Source organism: Lissotriton vulgaris, chromosome 8, assembly GCF_964263255.1.
Source record: "Lissotriton vulgaris chromosome 8, aLisVul1.2, whole genome shotgun sequence".
Lineage (NCBI taxonomy): Eukaryota > Metazoa > Chordata > Amphibia > Caudata > Salamandridae > Lissotriton > Lissotriton vulgaris.
The window spans coordinates 1,294,922,039-1,294,944,780 of record NC_141696.1 but is presented as its reverse complement, the minus strand read 5'-3'; the positions used below and the strand labels follow the sequence as shown (position 1 = coordinate 1,294,944,780).

Sequence of the window (22,742 nt, the reverse complement as noted above, 5' to 3'; positions counted from 1 at the left end):
CTTGGGTTTGTACGGGGTATTTTCTTCAGGCAGCCATCTTCTCCTCCCCTCCTCCTCTTCCTCTTCCTCCTCCTCCTCTTCTTGACCACCAATATAATCTGGAGCTGGTCCTGTTGGTGGTGGTGGTGGTGGTGGTGGGGCAGATGCACCAGCTGCTGCTGCTACTGAAGCCATTATTAAGAACAAAAAGGTACAGAGATGTACAAACAGGTCTTCCTCAGTCAAAGGACAAAGTCAGAATAAGGAAAAAAGGTGGGGTCTTTCATCATTTGGAAAAAAAACTGTCCTCAACCAATGAGAGGTGTTATTTTCAGGTCACAAGACCAGGGGCTTCATCATTATGAAACTAAAACTGTTATGAACCAATGAAAAGTGTTATTTTCAGGTCACATGACCCGACGCGCTTACGCTACGCGCCCCCGGGCGCGCCCGGGGGCGCTCCGGGTCGCGTAGCGTAAGCGCGTCGGATGTTTACGTTGCGCGATCGTATTCGCTCGAGTACTTCCGGGTGCGCTTACGCCGTGCGTATCACGCGGACGCGGCTACGCGATACGTCACGATCATGTTTTCGTTCGCGATATTGGAGCTTACGGGACGCTCCCCGGAGCGCGCCCGGGGGCGCTTTATAAAAGTACGCTTTTCGGGGCGCTCCCCGGGAAGCGCACCGGGAGCGCTCCAAAGCAAAAAATAAAAAAAAAAATTGGGAAAAATTGTAGGGACTGTTAGCCCTATTCTTAAGTGGTTTCTACGAAAATTAACTTTGAAAAAATATATATTGTGCTACATTGGGCTATATATATGCCAAAATGTAGCCCAAATGTAGCCCAATGTAGCCCAATGTAGCCCAAAGATGGCCACCAGAGACCAAAAAATCAAAATGTAGCCCAAATATCAGCTAGATGTAGCCCAACTGTAGCCCAATGACAGAATGTACCAGAGTGTTCTAAAGAACAACTAGAGTGCTAACAGTCTTATTTATAAAGTGAGACTTATAGTTAGGAATTAGAATTAAAAAAACGTTTGAAATTCACTGAAAAAAACATAGGTTTCACACCAGTTATAGTTAGGAATTAGCATTTAAAAAACCAATGAAATTCACTGAAAAAACCATAGGTTTCATACCAGTTATAGTTAGGAATTAGCATTTAAAAAACCTATTAAATTCACTAAAAAAAACATAGGTTTCACATCAGTTATAGTTAGCTGGAAATTTTACTGACATAAAACCAATGAAATTCCACGTTATAGTTAGTTGGACTCACTATAACTTGCGCGCCTGCAATGCACTGCTGATGACGTCACATATTACATCACTCATGACATGGTCAGTGACATCACTCATGACATCACTGATGACACCATCCTTGTGACAGACTGATAGACCTCCTTTCAGTGTAATGTAACCATTGAAAACACATATTCAAACAATAGAAACTAACATTTTCAAAAAAAATGGAGATACCCATACCAGTTACAATAACCAATTCAGTAATTCCACCATCTATGTACACATCCACTCATACACCAACAGTTCTTTATAGTCACTCATACATATTCTCACTCATCATATATAGTGATACACATATACATCCTGTTACACACAGACAGTCTTACAAAAGTTACTCACACACATACTCACACATACTCACACATGCAAATAAACTATTGAACATCCATTTATTTGCATATACAGCTATACATACATTAGCACATTACTTCTAAGGAAACTTACACATACTTACTCTCTTAAACAATCACTTATAGAAACACATACTTATTTAAACAGGAACTCTTTCAATCTCTCACTCTCACATATACTGACTTATATACATCAATGCTCATATATACAAGATTAAAACATATGTAGTTACTCATAAAGACACTAGTGAGACAGGCATTCACTCACTAACACGCACATATACATACTCATCCACCCATACAGTCCTGCACATATGCCGTCTTCAAAAAACATACAAACAGTGAGTCAGTCATTGATGCATCTATGTGCTAAGTAACACTCCCACCAAACCATACAGACACTCATTCTGATACTAAAAAAACATCTAATAATCTATATACACACATATGTAGCTACTCACCAACCCATGCAGCCATTTATACACAAAGTGAAACACTGATACATATATTTAAATATTTAAACATTAATCGTTAATATATGTATTCACTAAGATACACTTAATAAGCCAGTTAATCAATCATTTTTTTTTTTTAAAACCATCCATTTACACACTTATTTAAACATTTATTGTTCCATCGACCTTTACATATACATATATAAAATATATTTATTTTTCAGAAAGCCACACATTCACTGGATGGTGTCATCAGTGATGTCATGAGTGATGTCACTGACCATGTCATGAGTGATGTAATATGTGACGTCATCAGCAGTGCATTACACGCGCAAGTTATAGTGAGTCCAACTAACTATAACGTGGAATTTCAATGGTTTTATGTCAGTAAAATTTCCAGCTAACTATAACTGATGTGAAACCTATGTTTTTTTTAGTGAATTTAATAGGTTTTTTAAATGCTAATTCCTAACTATAACTGGTGTGAAACCTATGGTTTTTTCAGTGAATATATATATATATATATATATATATATATATATATATATATATCTAGTATACAAATTAGTATAATCATGAAAATTAGTTCATTATGCATAACTATGATGTATTGTGAACCCTGTAGCATCCAAATATCAATGTATGCATGCAAATACCTTTTGACAGTCATCAAAATGCATGCTGACTTGATACTGAATGCATTTGCATTCTTATCCATTCTCCATTACCATCGTACAAGGTATTCAATGTTGAATTCCACAAAAAAACGTAGGTGATAGAAATTATAACCGGCAATTAGTGCGTCATCATCCAATCTTTATGAGAAAGATTACTAAACACATTACCTGTAATGCTGACTAAACAGTATGTGTTTTGAATTGAAACTTCTCGATAGGTGGTTTTGTGGGGTATTGGCGCTACTGGGCAATAGGCAGGTGAGTAAACACTAATAACGAGTGGGGTAGGGAGTGCCACCCTCCTCCCCAACGCATCAAAAACCACTGGTAGAACAAAACAACAGTCCCCTGCAGACGCTAATAGTATATAGAGTGTATCAATAACAATGTAACAAAATTCTTGATTCTTTGCTGGTACATTCGATTTAATTTATTCTAGAAAGCCTTAGCCAACAAGTGTTTCGTGTCGCTCTACTGCTGTGCACAGCGACTTCTTCAGGGCTAAAATATCCCCGAAAGGGATTCAAGAGTTCCAATCGTGGACACACAGTAACAACTGTAAGGTATTCTGTGTCCTATATTAGTTACTCCTATTCTTTTTGTGTGTATCCTTCTGGTAATATCAGTATGAAGTCCCTTAGATCGAGACTTTTTGGTGTTCTTAATCGTTCCAAACATAAAAAAATATAGGTTGAGTGGTGCAGTAAACTCACTCGATAAGGGCTGATTCAATCCAAAGCACCAGCAGCCATATCCCTGCTGGGCTGTCCAAGCCTTTCGGTAGTTCAGAGCTCCCTCTGTCGTGTGCTCTGGAAACCTAATTGATGGGTTTTGACATGCCCATAGAAAAAGCTGTATACTGGCAGCATTGTTCACCCATTGAAGAAGAGGATATTAGAGCACAGGCAGGTTGTACAGAATATGTTTATACACTACCTAGTTGCGAGGCAACCTCTTGCCAGTCAAGAACAAAATACTAATTTTGAGGTGCAAGAGAGCGAGAACCCAGTTAAAACAAGAGGGACGTACCACTGCCAGCACTATTTCTAAGTAGTTTATCCACCAGAGCTACTTGCTGAAGAACCAGCCCTCTAGTTTAAACAGTGGATCTATCTAATCGATGATCCAGGATTTTACCAAGACAATGACTCTGTGTTTATGTTTTTAATATCTATATATAAAAACGAAAGTATGTCTGTCTGTTTGTCCTTTATGCATTACTACACCATTCATCCGATCGCCATGAAACTTTAGGAAGTTTTTGAGTACACTCCCGCAAAGGTTTCTGTCAAAACAATTTTTTTTAAATCGGCCCCCCCAGGGCCCTCATAATCTTTCGAATACTGAAAGAGACAGCGAATTTGCGAGCATCGTCAACAGTTATGACCCCCAAAACGGAAATAGATTGGTCAATCTACATCAGAAGCACGAAAGAAAAAGGCATTGCAAGCTTCAGAAACAGACGAGCAACGGGAAGCAAGATTAGAAGCTGTTAGAATACAAACTGCTCAAGCCCGTAATTCTCAAATGAACGAGCAACGAGAATCTAGATTGGAAGCCGATCGAGTACGCACTGCTCAAGCCCGTTCTTCTCAAACGAAAAAGCAACGATAATCGAAATTTGCCTAGCTAGTGTGACGGTAAGTTTCAATTCTATTAAGGACACGGAGGCGAGGATTATGCTTTTCTTTCTCCGCTATTTATTAAAACACAAAACGCACAGCAGCCCAGAAAAGCTCTTATTGTATTGGAACATCATCATCGGTTACAATAAAAGGAGGAAAACATCAAAATAAGCACCACAGTGCAAATGTCTCAGACTTTAACTTCAAGTCCCAGTACTCCAACTTGTAAAGATCCGAGGGTAGTCCTTTCACAGTGTCCATTATCCTTATATAAGCAGACCCCTCTCTCCATTCTTCCTCTTTCTTCGCGAATTACGCAACATCTTTACTGGTCCTGTTTGGCACCATCATTACCTAGTGACAAAACACAACTGCGTGAGAGTTGTGCAACCAAATGCATGTCAGCAATACAAAACGGACAGCAACAGGCATGAAAAGAACAGCATCAACTGGAAACCTACGTACTTACTGGCATACGGGTGGGACGTCACACGCGGACGATCTGGGTGGGATAATCCTCGCCTCCGTGTCCTTAATAGAATTGAAACTTACCGTCACACTAGCTAGGCAAATTTTGATTCTATGGCAGGACCGGAAGCTCAGATTATGCTAGTTTAAAGCTTACTCACCACCAACCTGGCAATGTCCACCACTGGCTTGAAGTAAAACTTCTTGAAAGTGGACTCTGAAGACCAATCCGCTGCACGCATCAAGTCTTCCCAAGCGTGCACCTACTGCAAACGCCTTGGAGGCCATGGCCCCTCTGGCAGAATGTGCCCCAAAAGTTTAGTATCGATACCTGCCTCCTGCATGACCCAGCGCACCCACCTGGCAATTGTGGGGGAGGAGACTGCATGGTGTGGTTTTCGCAAGGCAATCAACAACTGACGTTCACCCGGAGGGCGAAGATCCCAAGTCATGTCCTCATACGCTTTCAAACAGTTCACAACACATAATTTTGGGACATCCACAAACGCAGGATATGTAATGGTTCTAGAGCCAGACTTGGTACGGTGGCCAACCGTAAAGGTGACGCCATCAGGCGAAAACACCCGTGCGGACACATCCAGAGCTCGAACATCGGACACTCTGCGACACGACACCAAGCATAACAGCATGGCCAATTTGGCCGAAAGCTCCTTCAGAGACAAATACCTATTAGCCTGCCAGGAGAGGAACAGATTCAAAACCACATTCACGTCCCAGAGGACGGAGTAACGCGGATCCGGCGGCAAAGCCAACCGGACACCTCGCAAGAGCCTGCACACAAAAGGATGTTCTCCCACTGGGGAACCGTTCACCGGCAGGTGCGCAGCAGAAATCGCTGACCGCATGGCATTGATAGTGCGATACGCCAAACCCGCCGTAGCCAATTCCGTTAGGAAGTTTAAGATGGGAACCACTCCTGCGACCAAGGGATCCAGGTCATGTCGAAGACACCAACGTACCCACTTAGCCCAAGCGGACTTGTAGCGTCTCGACGTACTGGGAGCCCAGGCCTTGGACAAGAGTCCTTCAGCCGGTCGCGAAAGGCCTGGGAGCGACCAGCGTCCCCTGAAAGCCTCCATACCATGAGGCGGAGAGAACCCTGCACGAGGAGGTGATGAGGCTCCTGATCCGGGTTGAGAAGCAGGTGAGGAAACTGGGGGAGTAGGATTGGAAAATCCCAGGAAAGTTCCAGTAGAACTGGAAACCACACTTGCGACCTCCAGAACGGAGTCACTAGGACCAGCTCCCTTGTCTGCCGGCGCAGCTGAGCCGCCGTTCTCGTTATCATGGAGAAGGGAGGGAACGCATAAGGCGACTCCCGACTCCAGTCCTGAAGAAACGCGTCCGTGGCTTCCGCCACCGGATCCGGCCTCCAGCTGAAGAACCTCGGAAGTTGATGATCCAACCGTGAAGCAAAGAGGTCGATCGAAAAAGGACCTGGAATGCCAATCCGCTACTTGATTGGACTGTCCCGGCAGGTACTCTGCCTGCACCGACACCTGATTGTCCAGGCAATAGGCCCAAAACTCCTTCGCTAGATTCGCTAGCGCACGGGACCGCGAACCTCCCAGATGGTTCACATACCGAACGGCTGGGATGTTGTCCATCTTCAAAAGGACACACGACTGCACCGTGTCCTTGGTCCAGCACCGAACCGCAAAGGACCCCGCCAGGAGTTCCAGACAGTTGATATGCAACTTCTGCTCCTCCGGCGACCAGGCGCCGCTCGTGGAAAATTGTCCGCAGCGAGCGCCCCAACCTGCCCTGCTGGCATCGGACTCGATCACTAAATCCGGGACCGACCCAAAGATCGCCCGACCATGGGGGGCGCTAGAGGGCGCACTTGCGGAATGGCTGCCTAGGCACGCAGCTCCCGCTCCTTGGTACACAATCCTCCACAGATCCTGCGCCACGGGGTGCTGTATCACCCCCAAAGATCGAACTTTGCATCTGGGCATCACTCTCCACACTCGATCGAAATCTGGAGGCTCTGCGTGCCTGGGAACCGGAGATACGGGCTGCTGAACTCTGCCCGGCTCTTGCTTTGGGGCAGCGACGTGCGGCTGCCCGGCCACTGCAGTCCACGCGACCCCGGGGACTGCCACGAGGCTGTGGGCCGCATCTCGCCACTGCAGCCGCGAGCCTGACGAGACGGCGTGCGGGGTCTGCCGAGCAGGTGGGCGACTGCAAGAGGCTTCGCCTTGAGTCCCCCCCACCCCCCCTCCTCCAACCACCGCTGGCTCTCTCTCGCTGGCACTGGGGGGGTTGCTCCTCACACGGCGTGTGTAACTGTGGACTCCCCGACCTGCGGGGCTCGATCTCCCGCCTCGCTGCTTCACCTGGCCTGTGCAGCGCGGGCCGTCGTGCCCCCTAACCTGGCATCGGGGCCGCCCCCCCCCCCCCGCGCTGAAAATCACCATCAGGAGCCGCATCTCTTGTCCACGGACCCCTGCGCAATATCCGGAGGTGGCGGCACTGTCGGTCAGGCGATCATTGCATTCTCAACCTGCGCGGAGGCCCTGGGCTACCCCCCTGTGCGGCGCTATCCTGCGGGGTGAGTTGTCTCGCCGTTGCCCGCCATTATCTGCCTTGCTGCTCTGGACCCTGATGCCCGCTGTGGACTCCGGTGCCCGGGCTGCTTCCCATCCGGCGCTGTGCTACGAGCGCCCCTGACTGCGATTGTGTGCTCCTGGCTGGACGACCATCTGCACCTTTCTAGCGCTTGGAAGTTGGGTAGCGCTGATTCCTGACGACGCCCCTGCCCAGATTTGCGCGGCGCTGCCCGCCATCTTCATCGCCCAGAAGACGGGGCGGCCCCGTCTATGCAGGAGCCCCCTATCGCTTCCCACACTGCTTGCCTGCACGGCGTTGCGAGGCCTTCGAGCGCAGGAGGCGCTGACTGCTGCAATCGGGGAGCCTGGCTGCCATACCTCGAAGATACTACCCGGTGAGTCGCGTTACGCCTGATAGTGTCTGGTGGGGCGCGCTTCCCTGGAACTGGCCCTGCGACTCATCAAGGTGACCGGTGCCTCGACTTTCACGGTACCTGGCAGGTGCCTGGGGCTACTGCTAGGGGCCCAGGACAAAACGGGCGGCTGCCATCACTGTACATTCATTGGACACGTGGCGCTACTGGTGGCACCATACATACTGCGTGACACTGCAGAGCTTCGAACCTGAGGCCATACTGACGAGAAACTGGCTGCTTATCGCCCGCTTGGCTCTATCAACCTTCCCTATTGTGTTTGGACCCTCACCTGCCTCGGGGCACTGCCATGGGACGACCTGACACTCGCCAGCCTAAGCTGAGCTTTGATAACTCTCGAAAGGGCAATACATCGACGCAGATGCGCCCGGAGCCCAGTGAACCGCCCCCGCAGCCTGCCCCACCTATTGCCCCTGCTGCGGACATTACCAACCTGCTGCAGGAAATGCGGCAAGGGTTCGCTACCGTGGTGAAGGTGGACGGCGTCACGGCCCGATTGGACGCATTGGTCCATAAAGTGGACCGCCATGAGGAACGCCTTACAACTGCGGAGCAAAGAATCTCCGACAACACTGACGCCGCCGCGTCCCACACGACACAGTTGGCGAGAATGGATAACCTCCTCCGCATTATTGCGGCAAAGAATGAGGATTTGGAAGCGCGAAGCCGCCGGAACAACATTCGCATTACTAACGTGCCGGAATCCACTGCCACGGGCAGAATGGAGCTCTATGTGGAAAAATTGCTCAAGGGCTCAATCTGAGAGGAAGCTTTCTCATCCCAGTTCATAGTGGAGAGGGCCCATCGCTCGCTAGCGCCTATGCCCCAACCTGGCCTGCCACCGAGGCCTATAATTGCTCGTCTTCTGAATTATCGTGATCGTGACACGGCCCTCCGAGCAGCCCGGACACAAAGATCGTTGAGGTTTGAGGGCATCACATTTTCCATCTATCCTGATTTCACGCCGATGGTCCAGGAAGAGCGGCGCAAATTCCTTCCAGTGAAAAAGAAACTGCGGGAGGCTCAAATAGACTATGCACTCTTGTACCCGGCGAAGCTTAGAGTTACTCACCAAGGAAAGCAACGCTTTTTCACCAACCCGCAGAAAGCCGAGGATTACCTTAAGTCGATTCGGAGAGCACGCAGGGACGACCAGGCACCTGAGGACGACCCAGAGAACGATGAACTACCTCCAGAGCACCAAGGGGACTAATGGCCTTTACATACTTCGACTTATGACAGCAGAGTACTTATCTGCTGGTTGGTGCTGGATCACCGTTTGGGAGATGAAGAGGCACACGAGTGACGACCTTACTGGACATCGCACCCCAGTGGTAACGTATACCAAGGACCACTCTCTCGGCCCTAGCCTCCACCGAGGGCGGTACAGCTTGGAGCTACGGGCCGGATAGTGGCAGCACGCACTTTCAGATGTTCCCCTGTCGGGTATTCCCCGCTGACTTATTGTTTGTTTGGCTGTTTGCCTCTCTGAAGTTGGGGGGGAGGGGTAAGGGGGGGGTCGTTTTTGGGAGATTCATGGCTGCTGGCATGTTTGGGATGCTGGGGTGGGTGGGGGGGGATTGGTCTTCGTGAGGTTACCACTGCATAGACTGTGCATATGTTTACTGGGCTGGTGTGGGACTTGGCTCTTCGGGTGCGGGTGTGGATTCATGGTTTGGCCCACTAGGGCTCCTTCTTTTTTATTGTAGCTACACCCATGGCCGCTGTGAACTCGACAGCGCGATTGACATGTCTTTCATGGAATGTTCGGGGGTTGAACGATGCTAGGAAATGCAGGAATGTTATTGCCTACTTAAATAGACATCATATACAAGTAGCTCTGCTACAGGAGACGCACATGCCCACACGTAGAAACACCCCGTTTGGATTGAAATGGGCGGGGACCCGAGCATTTTCCTCCTATTCGACCTATGCAAGAGGTGTGGCGATTCTTGTTGCCCGCGGTGTACCTTTCCGCCGCATTGGGGAAGAGGCGGACAGGGAGGGGCGGTATGTTTTGCTGTGGGGGAGGGTGGGACATGACATCTATCTATTTGTCTCAATGTATGCACCGAACATAGACTCACCTGTTTTTTTTTCCACACTGTGGGGTAAAATTGTTGCAATCGGAGCACGACACGTTATCTGGGGTGGTGATTTTAATCTGGCGCTGGCGCCCTCCCTGGATAGGGCGGATGGTGTTAGTTCCTACAAGCCCCGAGCTAGGGAGGCTCTGGAGGGGGTGGTGGAGGAGGGTGGTCTGTTTGATGCCTGGCGACAGCTACATCCCCACGGACGGGAGGGCACGCACTTTACACCTCACACCGGGTCATGGGCGCGATTGGATTATTTTTTGGTAAATCGAGATATCACTAAAGAACTGTTGGGAGTTGACCACTTGCCCAGAACCTATTCGGATCACAGCCCTGTTAGACTGCAGTTCCGGACTCCTGGGTGGGACAATCCGAGGCCACAGTGGAGGCTAGGCCCAGATGTGCTTCTTGATGAGCTTTTTTGCACAGAGTTGGGGGACGAGATTAGAGATTTCTTCCCTAGGAACAGGGGCTCGGTGGAGTCGGTGGAACACATATGGGAAGCTTTCAAGGTCACTATAAGGGGTTTCTGCATCTCTAAAAGCCATGGGGTCCTGCGAGATATTTTACGCACCATCACCACTTTAGAGGGAGAGCTGCACACACTGGAGCTCCAAATGGCGGCGGGGAATGACCCACACCTACAGATAGCCTTTAGGGACACACTATCCAAATATGAGGAGGAGGCTACCAGGGAGGCGAAATACCGGGGCAAACACTGGGTGGCCCGGAAGTACTGTGAAGGAGATAGGCCTGGTAAAGTACTGGCATCACTCACGCGTATACCACGAGAACACAACACCATATTAGAGCTCACTGATGAGACTGGCGCTGTCACTAGAGATTCGGATGAGATACTCGCTGCATTCATGGCGCACTATTCGACACTATACACATCCAAGGCAGAGGAGGACGCTCCATACGCTGACTATATGAACGACGTAGCGCTATGCTGGCTCAGCGATGGCGATAGAGAGTTCCTTGCAGCGCCTTTTGAACTCGAGGAGGTTCGCGAGGCCATTATGTCTCTCCAAAATGGAAAGGCCCCAGGACTCGATGGCATCCCAGCCGAGTTCTACAAGGCTTATATTGATATTATGGCACCCGTGCTTAGCGAGGTCTTCACCGAATCGTTAGCTGATGGGGTGTTACCCCGCTCTATGCGCGAGGTGGTTATCACCTCTCTCCTGAAACCTGGCAAGAACCCTACCTCCTGTGACTCTTACCGTCCACTCTCCTTGCTGAACTGTGATGTAAAAATCCTTGCCAAGGTTCTCGCCACGAGACTCTCCCTGCTCATGACAAGAATTGTCCTGCCCGACCAGTCTGGCTTCGTGGCGGGTAGATCTACTTCCCATAATCTCCGCACCCTATTCTCCCTACTTCGCTCGGTCCATCCTGATGTCCCAGTGGCAGCTGTTTTCCTAGACGCTACCAAGGCGTTCGACTCTGTCGAATGGCCCTACCTTTTCTCGGTCCTGGCCCGCATGGGTTTCCCAAAACTGTTCTTAGCCTGGGTGCGCCTCCTCTACACAGATCCCACGGCGAGAGTACTGATAAACGGGAAACTATCGTCACCCATCAGCCTCACGAGAGGCACCCGTCAGGGGTGTCCGCTCTCGCCTCTATTATTTGCCATTGCGGTTGAACCATTAGCATGCCGCTTGCGCCAGTTGCACCGAGAGGGAGCGATACAATGCTTGCAGCGGCAAATCGATGTGTCCCTCTATGCGGATGACATCACACTGTATGTCAAGTTCCCGGATCTACACCATAACCCCCTACTTCGTGAGTTCGTCCTTTTCGGAGGACTATCGGGTGTACACATCAACTGGTCTAAGTCACAATTTTTTCCCCTTACGGATGCGGTACGAGATTTCCCACTAGATTACCCGTTGGTGTGGTGCCGAGATGATCTTCGCTACTTGGGGATCCGCGTGGCACGAGATAAAGATGAGACACTCCGCTCCAATTATGGAGTAGCCATAACCAAACTGACTGCCTCCGTCGACAGGTGGATCACGTTGCCACTCTCCATGGCTGGCAGGGCCTCCCTCATAAAAATGGTAATACTGCCCCGCTTCCTATACTTTTTCTTCAATATCCCCTACTACCCTGGCGCTTTTTTTTTTCCAAGACACTCCGCGCGGAACTGCGCAGACTCTTTTGGGGTGGCAAATCTCCCCGACTAAAATGGTCCACTTTGACCCTTCCCTATGACCAAGGCGGCTTCGACGTCCCTGATTTCGAGGCATACTACCTGTGCGCACAGGCGCATTTTGCCTACCACTGGATGGCTCCTACTCCCTTCATGCCACACATAGCAGTGGAAGATTGGATAGCACATCCACTTCCGTTAAACGGCCTGATACACTGTCCCGAGACTTCCATCCCTACCTCGAATACCTCGGTCTCCTGCACGCTAGATGCGTGGCGACGCATCGCTCGGCGGCTGCTTTGCACGCTACCCTACTCCCCTAAACTTCCTCTTGCCTATCACCCAAAGCTTGCCTTCTTATCGGAACTGGGGTTCCGACAGCTCTGTGACAAACTACATATCACCTGCTGGGGAGATCTGTTCCACGACGGACTTTTCAAATCGGCGGATCTTTTTTTCAAAATGCAAACACACACGCCCCTTGAACTCTTTTACTATATTCGTCTACGCGCTGGGATGCGAGACATCCTTCCCGACTACCCTGCTGAACCTGCGACCTTACCACCGCTGCATCACCTTTTGGAGTCACAAGATGGGGCCCATTTGGTCTCTGGGCTCTACCGCCAATGTCGCGGAGCTGCTCCTTTACCGGTATCTGCCGCCCGAATGCACTGGTCAGCGGAACTCGACACTGAGGTCTCGGACGACCAATGGAAATACTGCTGCACATTGACTTCCCGCATCTCTGCCAGTTGCAGGTTGAAAATTATACATTATAAATACCTGCAGAGGATTTATTACACACCGGTCCGGAAATACAGGTTCGGGCTGGCCGATAGTGACCGCTGTGAGCGATGTCGAGCTGAGCATGCTGACTTTCTCCACTTGGCATGGTCCTGCCCCCAGATCGCTGACTACTGGCGGCAGGTCATCGGGGCTGTTGCGGAGATGGTGGACGAGGAGATTCCTGCGGACCCTCTGGTAGCCATCCTCGGATATACAAAGCACTTATCTAAAGGATGCAGAAAATTCGCCGACATAGCATTCCTCTTGGCCAAGCGACGGGTTGCTTGCCGCTGGAGCAGAGGCAGAGCGCCCAAGTTCAAAGATTGGCTAACTGACTTAACATATTGCCAGGGTCAACATACCACCTTTTCTGAATTATTGCCTCTCACAAGTAGACCTAGGGACATTTGGGATCCACTGGTACATTACTTGCTTAAACGCACAGACGATGATGCGCAATCGGGCGATGAGCCTACCATTTCCCAATCACAATAACATTCTTCACTACACTTTGATTCTTGGCTATGGAAGGAGCATGCTGCCTTCCTCCACTTGACGGACCTCTCTGCCCCTGCTGTCTCCTCGTAGGGCGTATGGCCCCTGTCTCCGCGGTGCTGCCCCCCTCACCCCTTCCTATGCTTATGCTCCTTCCCAGCCATGTAGACGAGGGCCTCCCCCCCCCTCCCCCTCCCCTCCGGGGAGTATTATCCTGCACACCCCTGTGGACTCTGCACCGACACCCCACGAACTGCCGCTATACTAGGAATTTGGGCCTGGGACATTCACCTTCCCACGCAATGACACCTGGCAGAGCCACCGCACTACACCACTACCATACATTATTGTCGCACAGTCATGCACTACCGCTTCATTTTAACCTCGTTGGGATGGGCTTATTTTCTTTTCTTTAGGGTTCTTGTTTTCCAAGTTACAAAAAAAGAGCGGGACTCTTCACTCGCTCACAAAAAACCTGTTCGACTGCAGCACATCCTTCCTTGGCCTTCTTCACCGGACGCTGCTGAGATGTTATGTCTCTCTGTAATGTGCCGCCGGGCCCCCGGGATGCCGGCTACAAGGCTGTGTAATGTCATTCCTCTATTGCTGCCGGCCTCCGGGTTGTGGGCGACTCAAGCTGTGTATCCTACTGTACTTTTATCAATAAAGCAGATTTGAACACCAAAAAAAAAAAAAAAAAAAAAAAGATCGCCCGACCATTCCAGGCTTCCATGTGAGAAAGCCACCACGTCATCTCCTCCTGCACCTCCTCCGAGAGAGGAACCAACTGATCGTACGACAAACCTCTGCGCAAATGAAACGCTTTGAGGCGCTGAAGGGCCCTGTAATGCAGCGGCCCTGGGAAAATCGCCTGGATGGAAGAGGACAAGAGGCCCACTACTCAGGCAATCTGCCTCAGCGAGGTGTGGGACCTCCCCACCGTCTGCCGCAGCACATGACGGATCTTCGACAACTTGCGGGCCGGAAGACTGAGGACGGACTCGACCGAGTCTATGATGAAACCCAGGAACTCTATCCGTTGAGAGGGAACCAGAACAGACTTGGACTCGTTTCTGACAAACCCCAAGCTTTGTAGAAGCGACACTGCCATCTGCAGGTGTTCGCGCAGCTTCCGAGGACATTGGTCCAGCAGTAAAATGTCGTCCAAGTAGACGATAAGCCTGACGCCCTGACCGCGCAAGAATTCTATTACCGGGTGCAGGACTTTCGTGAAGCACCACGGAGCGGAAGACAGACCGAAAGGAAGTGCCGTGAACTCGAACACCTGACCTTTCCAGGGGAACTGCAGGAAACGACGGTGCGGGGGATGAATGGGAACCACCAAATAGGCGTCCTTCAAATCCAACCGCACCAACTAGTCCTGCGACAGGAGAATGTCGCGCAACAGATGGATGCCCTCCATCTTGAAGTGGCGATACACCAGCCACCCATTGAACTCCCTGAGGTTGATGACAGGGCGACGCCCGCCGCCTGGCTTGTCTACAAGAAACAGGTTGCTGATGAACCCCGAGGGATGCCGAGTTAAACGACGAATGGCTCCCTTGCGGAGCAAGTCCGCAACCTCCTCGTCTATCAACAACGCATCGGCCTCCGAGAACACCATCGGAGAAGGGGCACTCACCTGAAAGGGTTGGTCGTAGAATTCTATATGGAAACCGCGGACGGTTTGTAAAACCCATGCGTCCGCGGTGAGGCATGCCCACTCCCCCCAAAAGGCCGCTAACCGGCCGTCAACACAAACTTGATCTGCAGGAAGTACACTCACCGGAATTGGAGTTGTTTCCTGCTCCTTTCTTGAATCCGCGACCTCCAAAACGCTGTCCCCTGGTGGGGTGGAAGTTAGTATAGTTGGCAGAGGTGTTATACTGCCCTCGTCCGGAGCCTTGCCCTCTGTTGCCGGCATTTTGCCCTGCACGGCCGGTCGCACGGCCCCTGCTGCGACCAGCCCCGGAGGAAAAACGTTGATGGAAAACACGCTTGATGCTGGATTGGGCCTTGTCCAGCGAGATAAAGGTAGACACAAATTTTCCCAATTCCTTAATGAAAGGCTCGCCAAAGAGACCCCCTTGGGCCACAGCCCCCGCCTCCGAAGAGGCCAGATCTCCCAGTTTCGGGTCCAACTTAATTAGAAAGGACCGACGGCGCTCTGTGGAAAGGGCGCAGTTGGCGTTACCCAGAAAAATGATCACACGCTGCGCCCAATTGGACAGCACCTCAGGGTCAATGGACGCACCCGTGACCTTTGCCTCCTCCGCCATATCCAAAATTTTTGTGATCGGACCCACCGCGTCCAACAACTTATCCTGGCAGGACCGCCAAGAACGGTCGATGCCCTTGCGCGGGTCCTTCATGAACTTGGCCAGAAACGTCGCCATCTTGGCATCCAGGTCCGGAGTCATGGCTACCTTGCCCTCCAAAGATGGTCTAGGGCATTCCCCCCTCAGACACCCCCTGGCCTCCTTCTCCAGAGGTTTGCGCAGCCTGCTCGCCACGAACTTGGCCACTTTGTCGCCCGGGGCCCAAGCCGCTGACCGCGGATGAATAATTTCATCCGGGTCCAGCATGCCGGAGCTGTCCCGAGGCAACTCCGCGGCCGAGCTCGAAGGACGCCAGGAACGCTCCGACTCATCGTCGTCGTCGGTATCTGGGGAATCCCTATCCGGGGAAGAAGGTGCAACCTCCGAAGGCGCCACCGGGACCGGGGCGGCGGGCTGCTCCGTGGGGGGCGCGGTCCCCTTTGCCAAGAAAGCGTCCCGAAGACGCTCAAAGGCGCCCTTATCCACCCCATGGGCACGCTCCGACGGCCCTTCCTTGCAAGGCTTCTTCGGTGCTGGAGGACCCTCCCCCGAAGGACCTGGAAGATCAGCACGCGCCAACTTGGCGCACTCCTCGACAATACGAGCTGAAAGGCGGTCCTCCATAGGGCCGACTACCTCAGTCACACACCTATAGATAGAACTATCAACCGCCTGATAGAACTCTTCATCATTCAGGTAGGAATGGGGCTCCTCATAGTACTCATCCTCCATAATGGGAGCTACCCAGACAGGCGACCACACCAGACTCAGACTCTCAACGGCCACCACAATACAGCCCCAGACTCTAGGGGGTACAAGGAATTCTAACAGCCCGGAGGACCGTAAAGCTTTTGGGCGGCAGGAACTGACCGCATTCAGGGTGCACTCGGACCCAATATAGCGCGCCGACCCACCACAAGGGACCAGGTCCGCCCCCCCACAGCGCGCTACCACACCAGGGGCTAAAGAGTGCACAAACCGGCAACACCGGCAGCCACGCGGTAAACCGCAAATACAGACCCTCAACAGGGTGTAAAAGTGACAGAGTCACTGAAATGGGGCTACAGACCCGACAACACCGAGCGTCACTGAGGGGGCACGAGGGTAAGGCTCCGCGTCCTTTGGATTCCTCAGCGCGGCTCCTCTGAAGAGAAAAACCGCGCGAAGACCAACGAGACACTGCCGTGCCCTCTAGCGGCCGATACACGCCGCGGAACCACAATGGGACAAGGTCGCGTAAGGAGCGGAAAACCCGCCCCCGCGACACTATCGGGACTCTGTGGAGAAAACAGCCACAATGCTTACACAGATCCCGAAACACAATCAAGAAACCCCAAAAGTGAGGCAACCTCAATAACCCAAGAGCAAAGAGAAAACACTTAACAGGCTGCGGGAGCAGCGAAGAAAGAGGAAGAATGGAGAGAGGGGTCTGCTTATATAAGGATAATGGACACTGTGAAAGGACTACCCTCGGATCTTTGCAAGTTGGAGTACTGGGACTTGAAGTTAAAGTCTGAGACATTTGCACTGTGTTGCTTATTTTGATGTTTTCTTCCTTTTATTGTAACCGATGATGATGTTCCAATACAATAAGAGCTTTTCTGGGCTGCTGTGCGTTTTGTGTTTTAATAAATAGCGGAGAAAGAAAAGCATAATCTGAGCCTCCGGTCCTGCCATAGAATCAAGATTGGAAACAGATCGATTACGCACTGCTCAAGCCCTCTCGAATGAAACACGAGAGCAAACAGAATCAAGATTGGAAGCCAATCGAGGACGTACTGCTCAAGCCACACTTAGAAATGTTTTTAAAAATAAAATGAATACGTTTCTAGAACAATGACACAATGTAAATTGAATGTTACCATAACGAGTTTCCTTGAATTCCCTTTCTTCTGAGATCGCAGCAATGCGCAATGGGTAAGCTAGTTGCTGTATAACATTTTGCGGAGAACTGCCAGCCTGCTGACTGGTTATATTTCAAGCAACCAGATATACAGAAGCTACCAACACTGCACGAAACTGGCAAATTAATATTGGGATAAATTAGTGCATTTACTAATTGACAATTTAGTGCCAATTGGCAAAATAATGGTGTTTCCTGAAAATTACTAGTTGTTTTTCAAAGTAAAGTCATTGACTAAAAATCTAAAGCTGGTATTTGGCGATAAAAATATATTTTCAGAAAATGGCAAGTAGATGTTTGATAAAAAACAAGTGTAATGTATTTTTTAAGCGAATATTTAATTTTTGGGCCTAATTCTGATCTTATGGCCTAATTTCTTTGGTAGAACATGAAACATAAGACACGGTTATGAGACATACATTATGACCCGGTTGGAGGCACTTGATCAGCTTTTAATTACATTATCATCGCTACATTCATCTGCTATCTAAGGCCTGAACCTGGTTTAACTTAAGGGATATAGGTGTATGTGTACATATGGATTTTTTTCAGTATCTGTAACCTAAGCAGTAGCCATTCTGAGTAAGTTGTGATTGTAAGATCTGTGAATTTTAACTTTCTGTTATTATGCTATAAAATAATTTTCTTGAAAATGACAGGAAATGAAAACCCGTGAAAATTAGCTTTGGCCGAAAATGCTTTGAGAAAAATAAATGGTATCATTGTATGACCAGATTGTTCTTATTTCAACTTTTTCCGCATCACAACAGCTTTTTAGCCAATTCTTGGGAAAAATGTGCTCTAAAGTGCAAATTTTAACCCTGTATTTTTAATAGGTGCTCAAGGGACGGTAACCTCTTTTGATGGGTTAGCTGGCTGGCTTATCACTGGACACTAGGGGCCTGATTACAAGTATGGCGGTCCAAGGGTCGCCAGACTCATGGCGGCGTGGCGGGGGCGGGGATCCTGACTGCCCGATTATGACTCAAGCCGTGGTACCGACATAGGGCCGCCGCTAGAGAACTTCTGTTCCTTGGAGGTGGCGCAGCAGACCAGAGGTCGCAAAATGCTTGGGGGATCACCGTGGTTCTGCAAAACCTATTACGAGTTTCCTCTCCGCCATGGTTTTCATGGCAGTTCCGGCTCCATGAAATCACGGGGGAGAGTAAACAAACGGGTCCTGATACAGCCCCCTTGTGCCTCACGCCCATGTGCATTCACCCCTGTTCTTGCACTGCATGGACTTTTGAGTCCATGCTGTGAGTACCCTAGTGTGAACAAGCCAGACTGCATCTAAGAATGTATCTATTGAAAAACCACACACGACCCAGTGTCTGACCTACAAATACGCAAAGCTTTCTTATGAAGCCATATTCCAAGGAGGTAATCCAGCGTCTTCATTGTCTGGTGTATGCTGGAAAAAAAAATAGCAAGTGGGCATGTATCTCCTACGCTGCTCCACAGGCTGAGCAGGCTGCACTACCCTAGGAGTTAGGATCTCCATTTACAGATGAAGGATGGAAGTGGCAAAGTACCCAACCTAAATTTTATATACAGGTATCTAGTAAATGGTGGGTCAATTTTTTCCAAGAAAGTTTCAAACTTTGGCTCAGATTTGAGATGCAGTAAAAAGACAGCTCCACTACCACACTGGTGGTTTATAATACCTTCCTCCATTTGTTAATACAGAGAGCATCTTTGATCCCTTCTACAGAGGAAGCAGATATGCCCTCTGGATATTGCCAGAGATCATAGGCCCCCAATGCTGAAAGGGATTGCTTGATATATCTTAGCAACTGCAGGATATTGACACGCCTGGGGATTAGAAGGATGTCCATCAGTCCATTCCTGAAGCATTCCTGCTCAGGAGCCAACCATAATCCCAGTCAGTATAAGATCGGTTTACTCTCAATATGTCATCCATTGGACGAACATTTAGGTTTATTTACAAAAAATAAAAAGCCCGGGCGTGCCTTGGGAGAGTCGAAGTGCTGTTCTCAAAAACTTGTTTTCAGCAATACCCAGAGATTTGGCATTACTATGGCCCCATAGTTCAGAGCCATAGATAGCTGCAACCACAGCTTGGGCTCCCCAGATTTTCAGTATTGGGGACTTTGGGTGGAAACCCGCTGTTGACGTCCTGGCTGTTCCATGAGCTGGTGTTGGACAAGCATATGCTCAGGTAGTTGAAGTCTGAGACTCTCTCCAGAGTAACTCCCCCTAATGTAACTGTTCCTTTGAATTGTTTGTGGGGGGAATAGCCATAAATTTTGTTTTGTCAGCATTTGTGGCTAGCCCGCTGGAGGTGCAAAACAGATTGAATCTTTTTAACAATAGTTCCAAACCTTTAAGGGGCTTTGACACCAAAAGGGTGTTGTTGGGTCAATCTTGGGAATTTGAGCTTTTAGGTTGTATTCATTCGTTTAATATAAATTGTGTTTCTTATTTTGTGCTGCTTTTGTGTTAGTCGGCCGAAATGAAGGATTTAAATGAGACGAAATCCATGCTGTACAGGAACTGTTTTTGGCGTTCCCATTGCGGTGCCTATTTTTAAAGGCACCTCTGTGAGACTGCCAGAAAAAGCCAGTCAGATGCGAGTTCAACTCTGAATCTGGCAGGCGGCCCGACCACAGGTTTGCGGTTGGGCGGACCCGCCTCACCCTTAAACCCTTAATCGAGCCCTAAGGGTCAGGCCTTACAGCAGTTACAGAATTTTGCAGAGGTTGCTGTCATCAATTTAATGAATATCATGTTATCAAGTTACTGTGGTCATCCAAAAACTGTTGGGCCAATTTGCCAAATCATGTATGACTATGGTAAGCTGTGATACTCTTTTACATACTCTTAAATGCCTCTCTTATTAACTCTTATGCTAATATGTTTGTCTTTCCAGATCTCGACTGGGCTGCCAGATCTGTTTGACGAAGGCAATGGAAGGAATAATAGTTCGAGTCCCAGAGGCTGTTGCAGATGCTAGACAGGCTGTAGATGCCGAAAAGAACTCTTAGTAATAGATTGGGTGACTGCGTCTCAATGAAATATTGACTGTTCTGTTAATAAGTGGAAGCATGCTTGTTTATAATTAAACTACTTCAGAGCATGCAAATTCATTTGTAAATATAGAGATTAAGGTCCACTGTTTTTTAATTCTTCTTTAAATAAAATCCGAGGTTTGTATTTCCTATTCCCAAAAATGCAATGGAATAATTGCAATTTATCACAATGTGTATTTAGGGAACTATTGTGCACAATTACATTTTGTAATGAAATATATTAGTTTTCTTGATTGACTTAAAAAATGTCACCTCTGTCTGTTTTTTTTATCAAATTTTCTCAATGATTCTCCAAATGCATTTTTTTATTGCATTCCCAAAACAGGCCAGGCCTTGAATGTTCTAGATAAGGCTCAAACTTTCGCCCTGCAATGTGTTATTCTGTTTGTCCTGTTGCCACTGTTCATTGTGTAGATGAGTACAGTGCTGCTTACTGGAGGTGCTACACATTTTCAGAGTTGAAAATAATACACTTTGGTTACTGTAGGAATAAACTAGTAGGGCTTGCCCGTTAAGAAAGTAGGCTAGACGTCACTCTTTGAACAAAGAGTACGATAATTATTTTAATAAAATAAATTTACAGATTTATTTACAAACATTTGCAAATAAATATTTACATGTACTTTTGCATGGTGTATTTAGTTTTTGTGCATATTTGTCTGCCTTGCTAAAATCATTTTGGTTTGATACCGCTGCCTTTAAAACCGGCACTAGATGTTTTGAGTCCCTAGACAAAGTAAAATGTTGCTATCAGCACCCCTGGCAAAGCTGCCATGTTTGATGTTTCTAGTTAGCATCTGACTCTGCAGGCAGGTCCTTGAATTACCATGCCATACCTCAGACCCTTACATTCATATTCTCATTGCTCCTTCACTCTTGGCTAAACAATGAGTTCTAATGATTCCTATTAACAGTACTTTGAAGTGGCACTTAATTACCACATTAGGGCAGTGTTTATTATTTTTACTGGAGCCCTGATTTACTAAAGGTTCTTTTGGGTAGATGTTCTGGAGGTGAATCTTCCAACCAGACTTCATAGAAAACACATCCTTTCTACACTCTAGTTCTTGTGTAAGGTATTCTTTCATCCTAGAATCTTCATTAAATTCATGAACATAGAATGTGCAATCCCAGAATCTGAATTCCCTCCCTCCTTATCCATCTACTTACCTAGCTTTCTAAGGACTTTCAAATGGAAAATAACGCAGATGCAAATGTCCAATACATGGAAGCAGAGCCCACAGATTATTCATTTGAGGGCGCCTTGCATGAGTTGTGACTTTTTCCCATACTGTTATGTGTCTATTCTCTGGTGTGGTATTTCAGGCTTTCCAATACATATGCTAACTTTTCAGCCTTGTTATGGAGAAACACTTTAGCTTTTCAAATTAGTACTGCCCTGCAGCTGCAAAAGACTTTGTGCATGGTTAAGTTAGCACAGCTTCTGGGCTTCCAGGTTTTTCAAGCTGTGCTCCAAATGACCATGCCTCTAGTATATCCTAGGCCTTTTACTCCTCCTCTCTGTACTGTAGGCAGAGGGAGGACGGCACACTCAAGCTTCTCAGCTTTCAGGAGTGTCAGGCTTGCCTCTATGGCACCTCAGGTGCCTCAGTTATCACACTACTTCACAATGTGCAAATACTTGATTGATCCTCTCAAAGGCAGGTAAGGGGTAAGGTAAGACTGACAACTCAGCAGGTAGGACTACATCACTGATCACGGGATGAGCTAAACTCCTAGCCAGGTGCAATAAACACGTAGGCATTGTTAGAAAGGAATTTTAAATCAAACGAGACTTGCATAAACTTATTAGAATTTCACTTAGAATGCATCTAAAACTCTTCTAAGAAACGCATAAATAAATCACATGTAGGGAAAATGTGCTTGTTTAAAATGTGTATGAATATTATCGTGGAGTACAAAATGCAGTAGGCTATCATTCTCAATGCATTTCATAACTAGGCCCAAACCAATTTTCTTTCGACTTTTGCTAACAGCTAAATAGAAGCTTCTTTACAATATTTGCCAGAAGAATGTGCCAACTTTGACATTATATTCTTTTGATC

The 22,742-nt window shown here is 48.5% G+C and overlaps 1 protein-coding gene across 1 annotated transcript in view; it reads left to right on the top strand.

The window, feature by feature from the left end:
* The window catches only part of FDX1 (ferredoxin 1), a 182,287-nt gene extending 160,989 nt beyond the window's left edge, over nucleotides 1-21,298 (top strand). The window contains exon 4 of the mRNA XM_086935224.1: nucleotides 20,517-21,298. Coding sequence (XP_086791350.1) covers nucleotides 20,517-20,631 — 115 coding nt within the window. The 3' untranslated portion in view covers nucleotides 20,632-21,298. The remainder of the gene's footprint in view (nucleotides 1-20,516) is intronic.
* The last annotated feature ends 1,444 nt before the right edge of the window (nucleotides 21,299-22,742 follow it).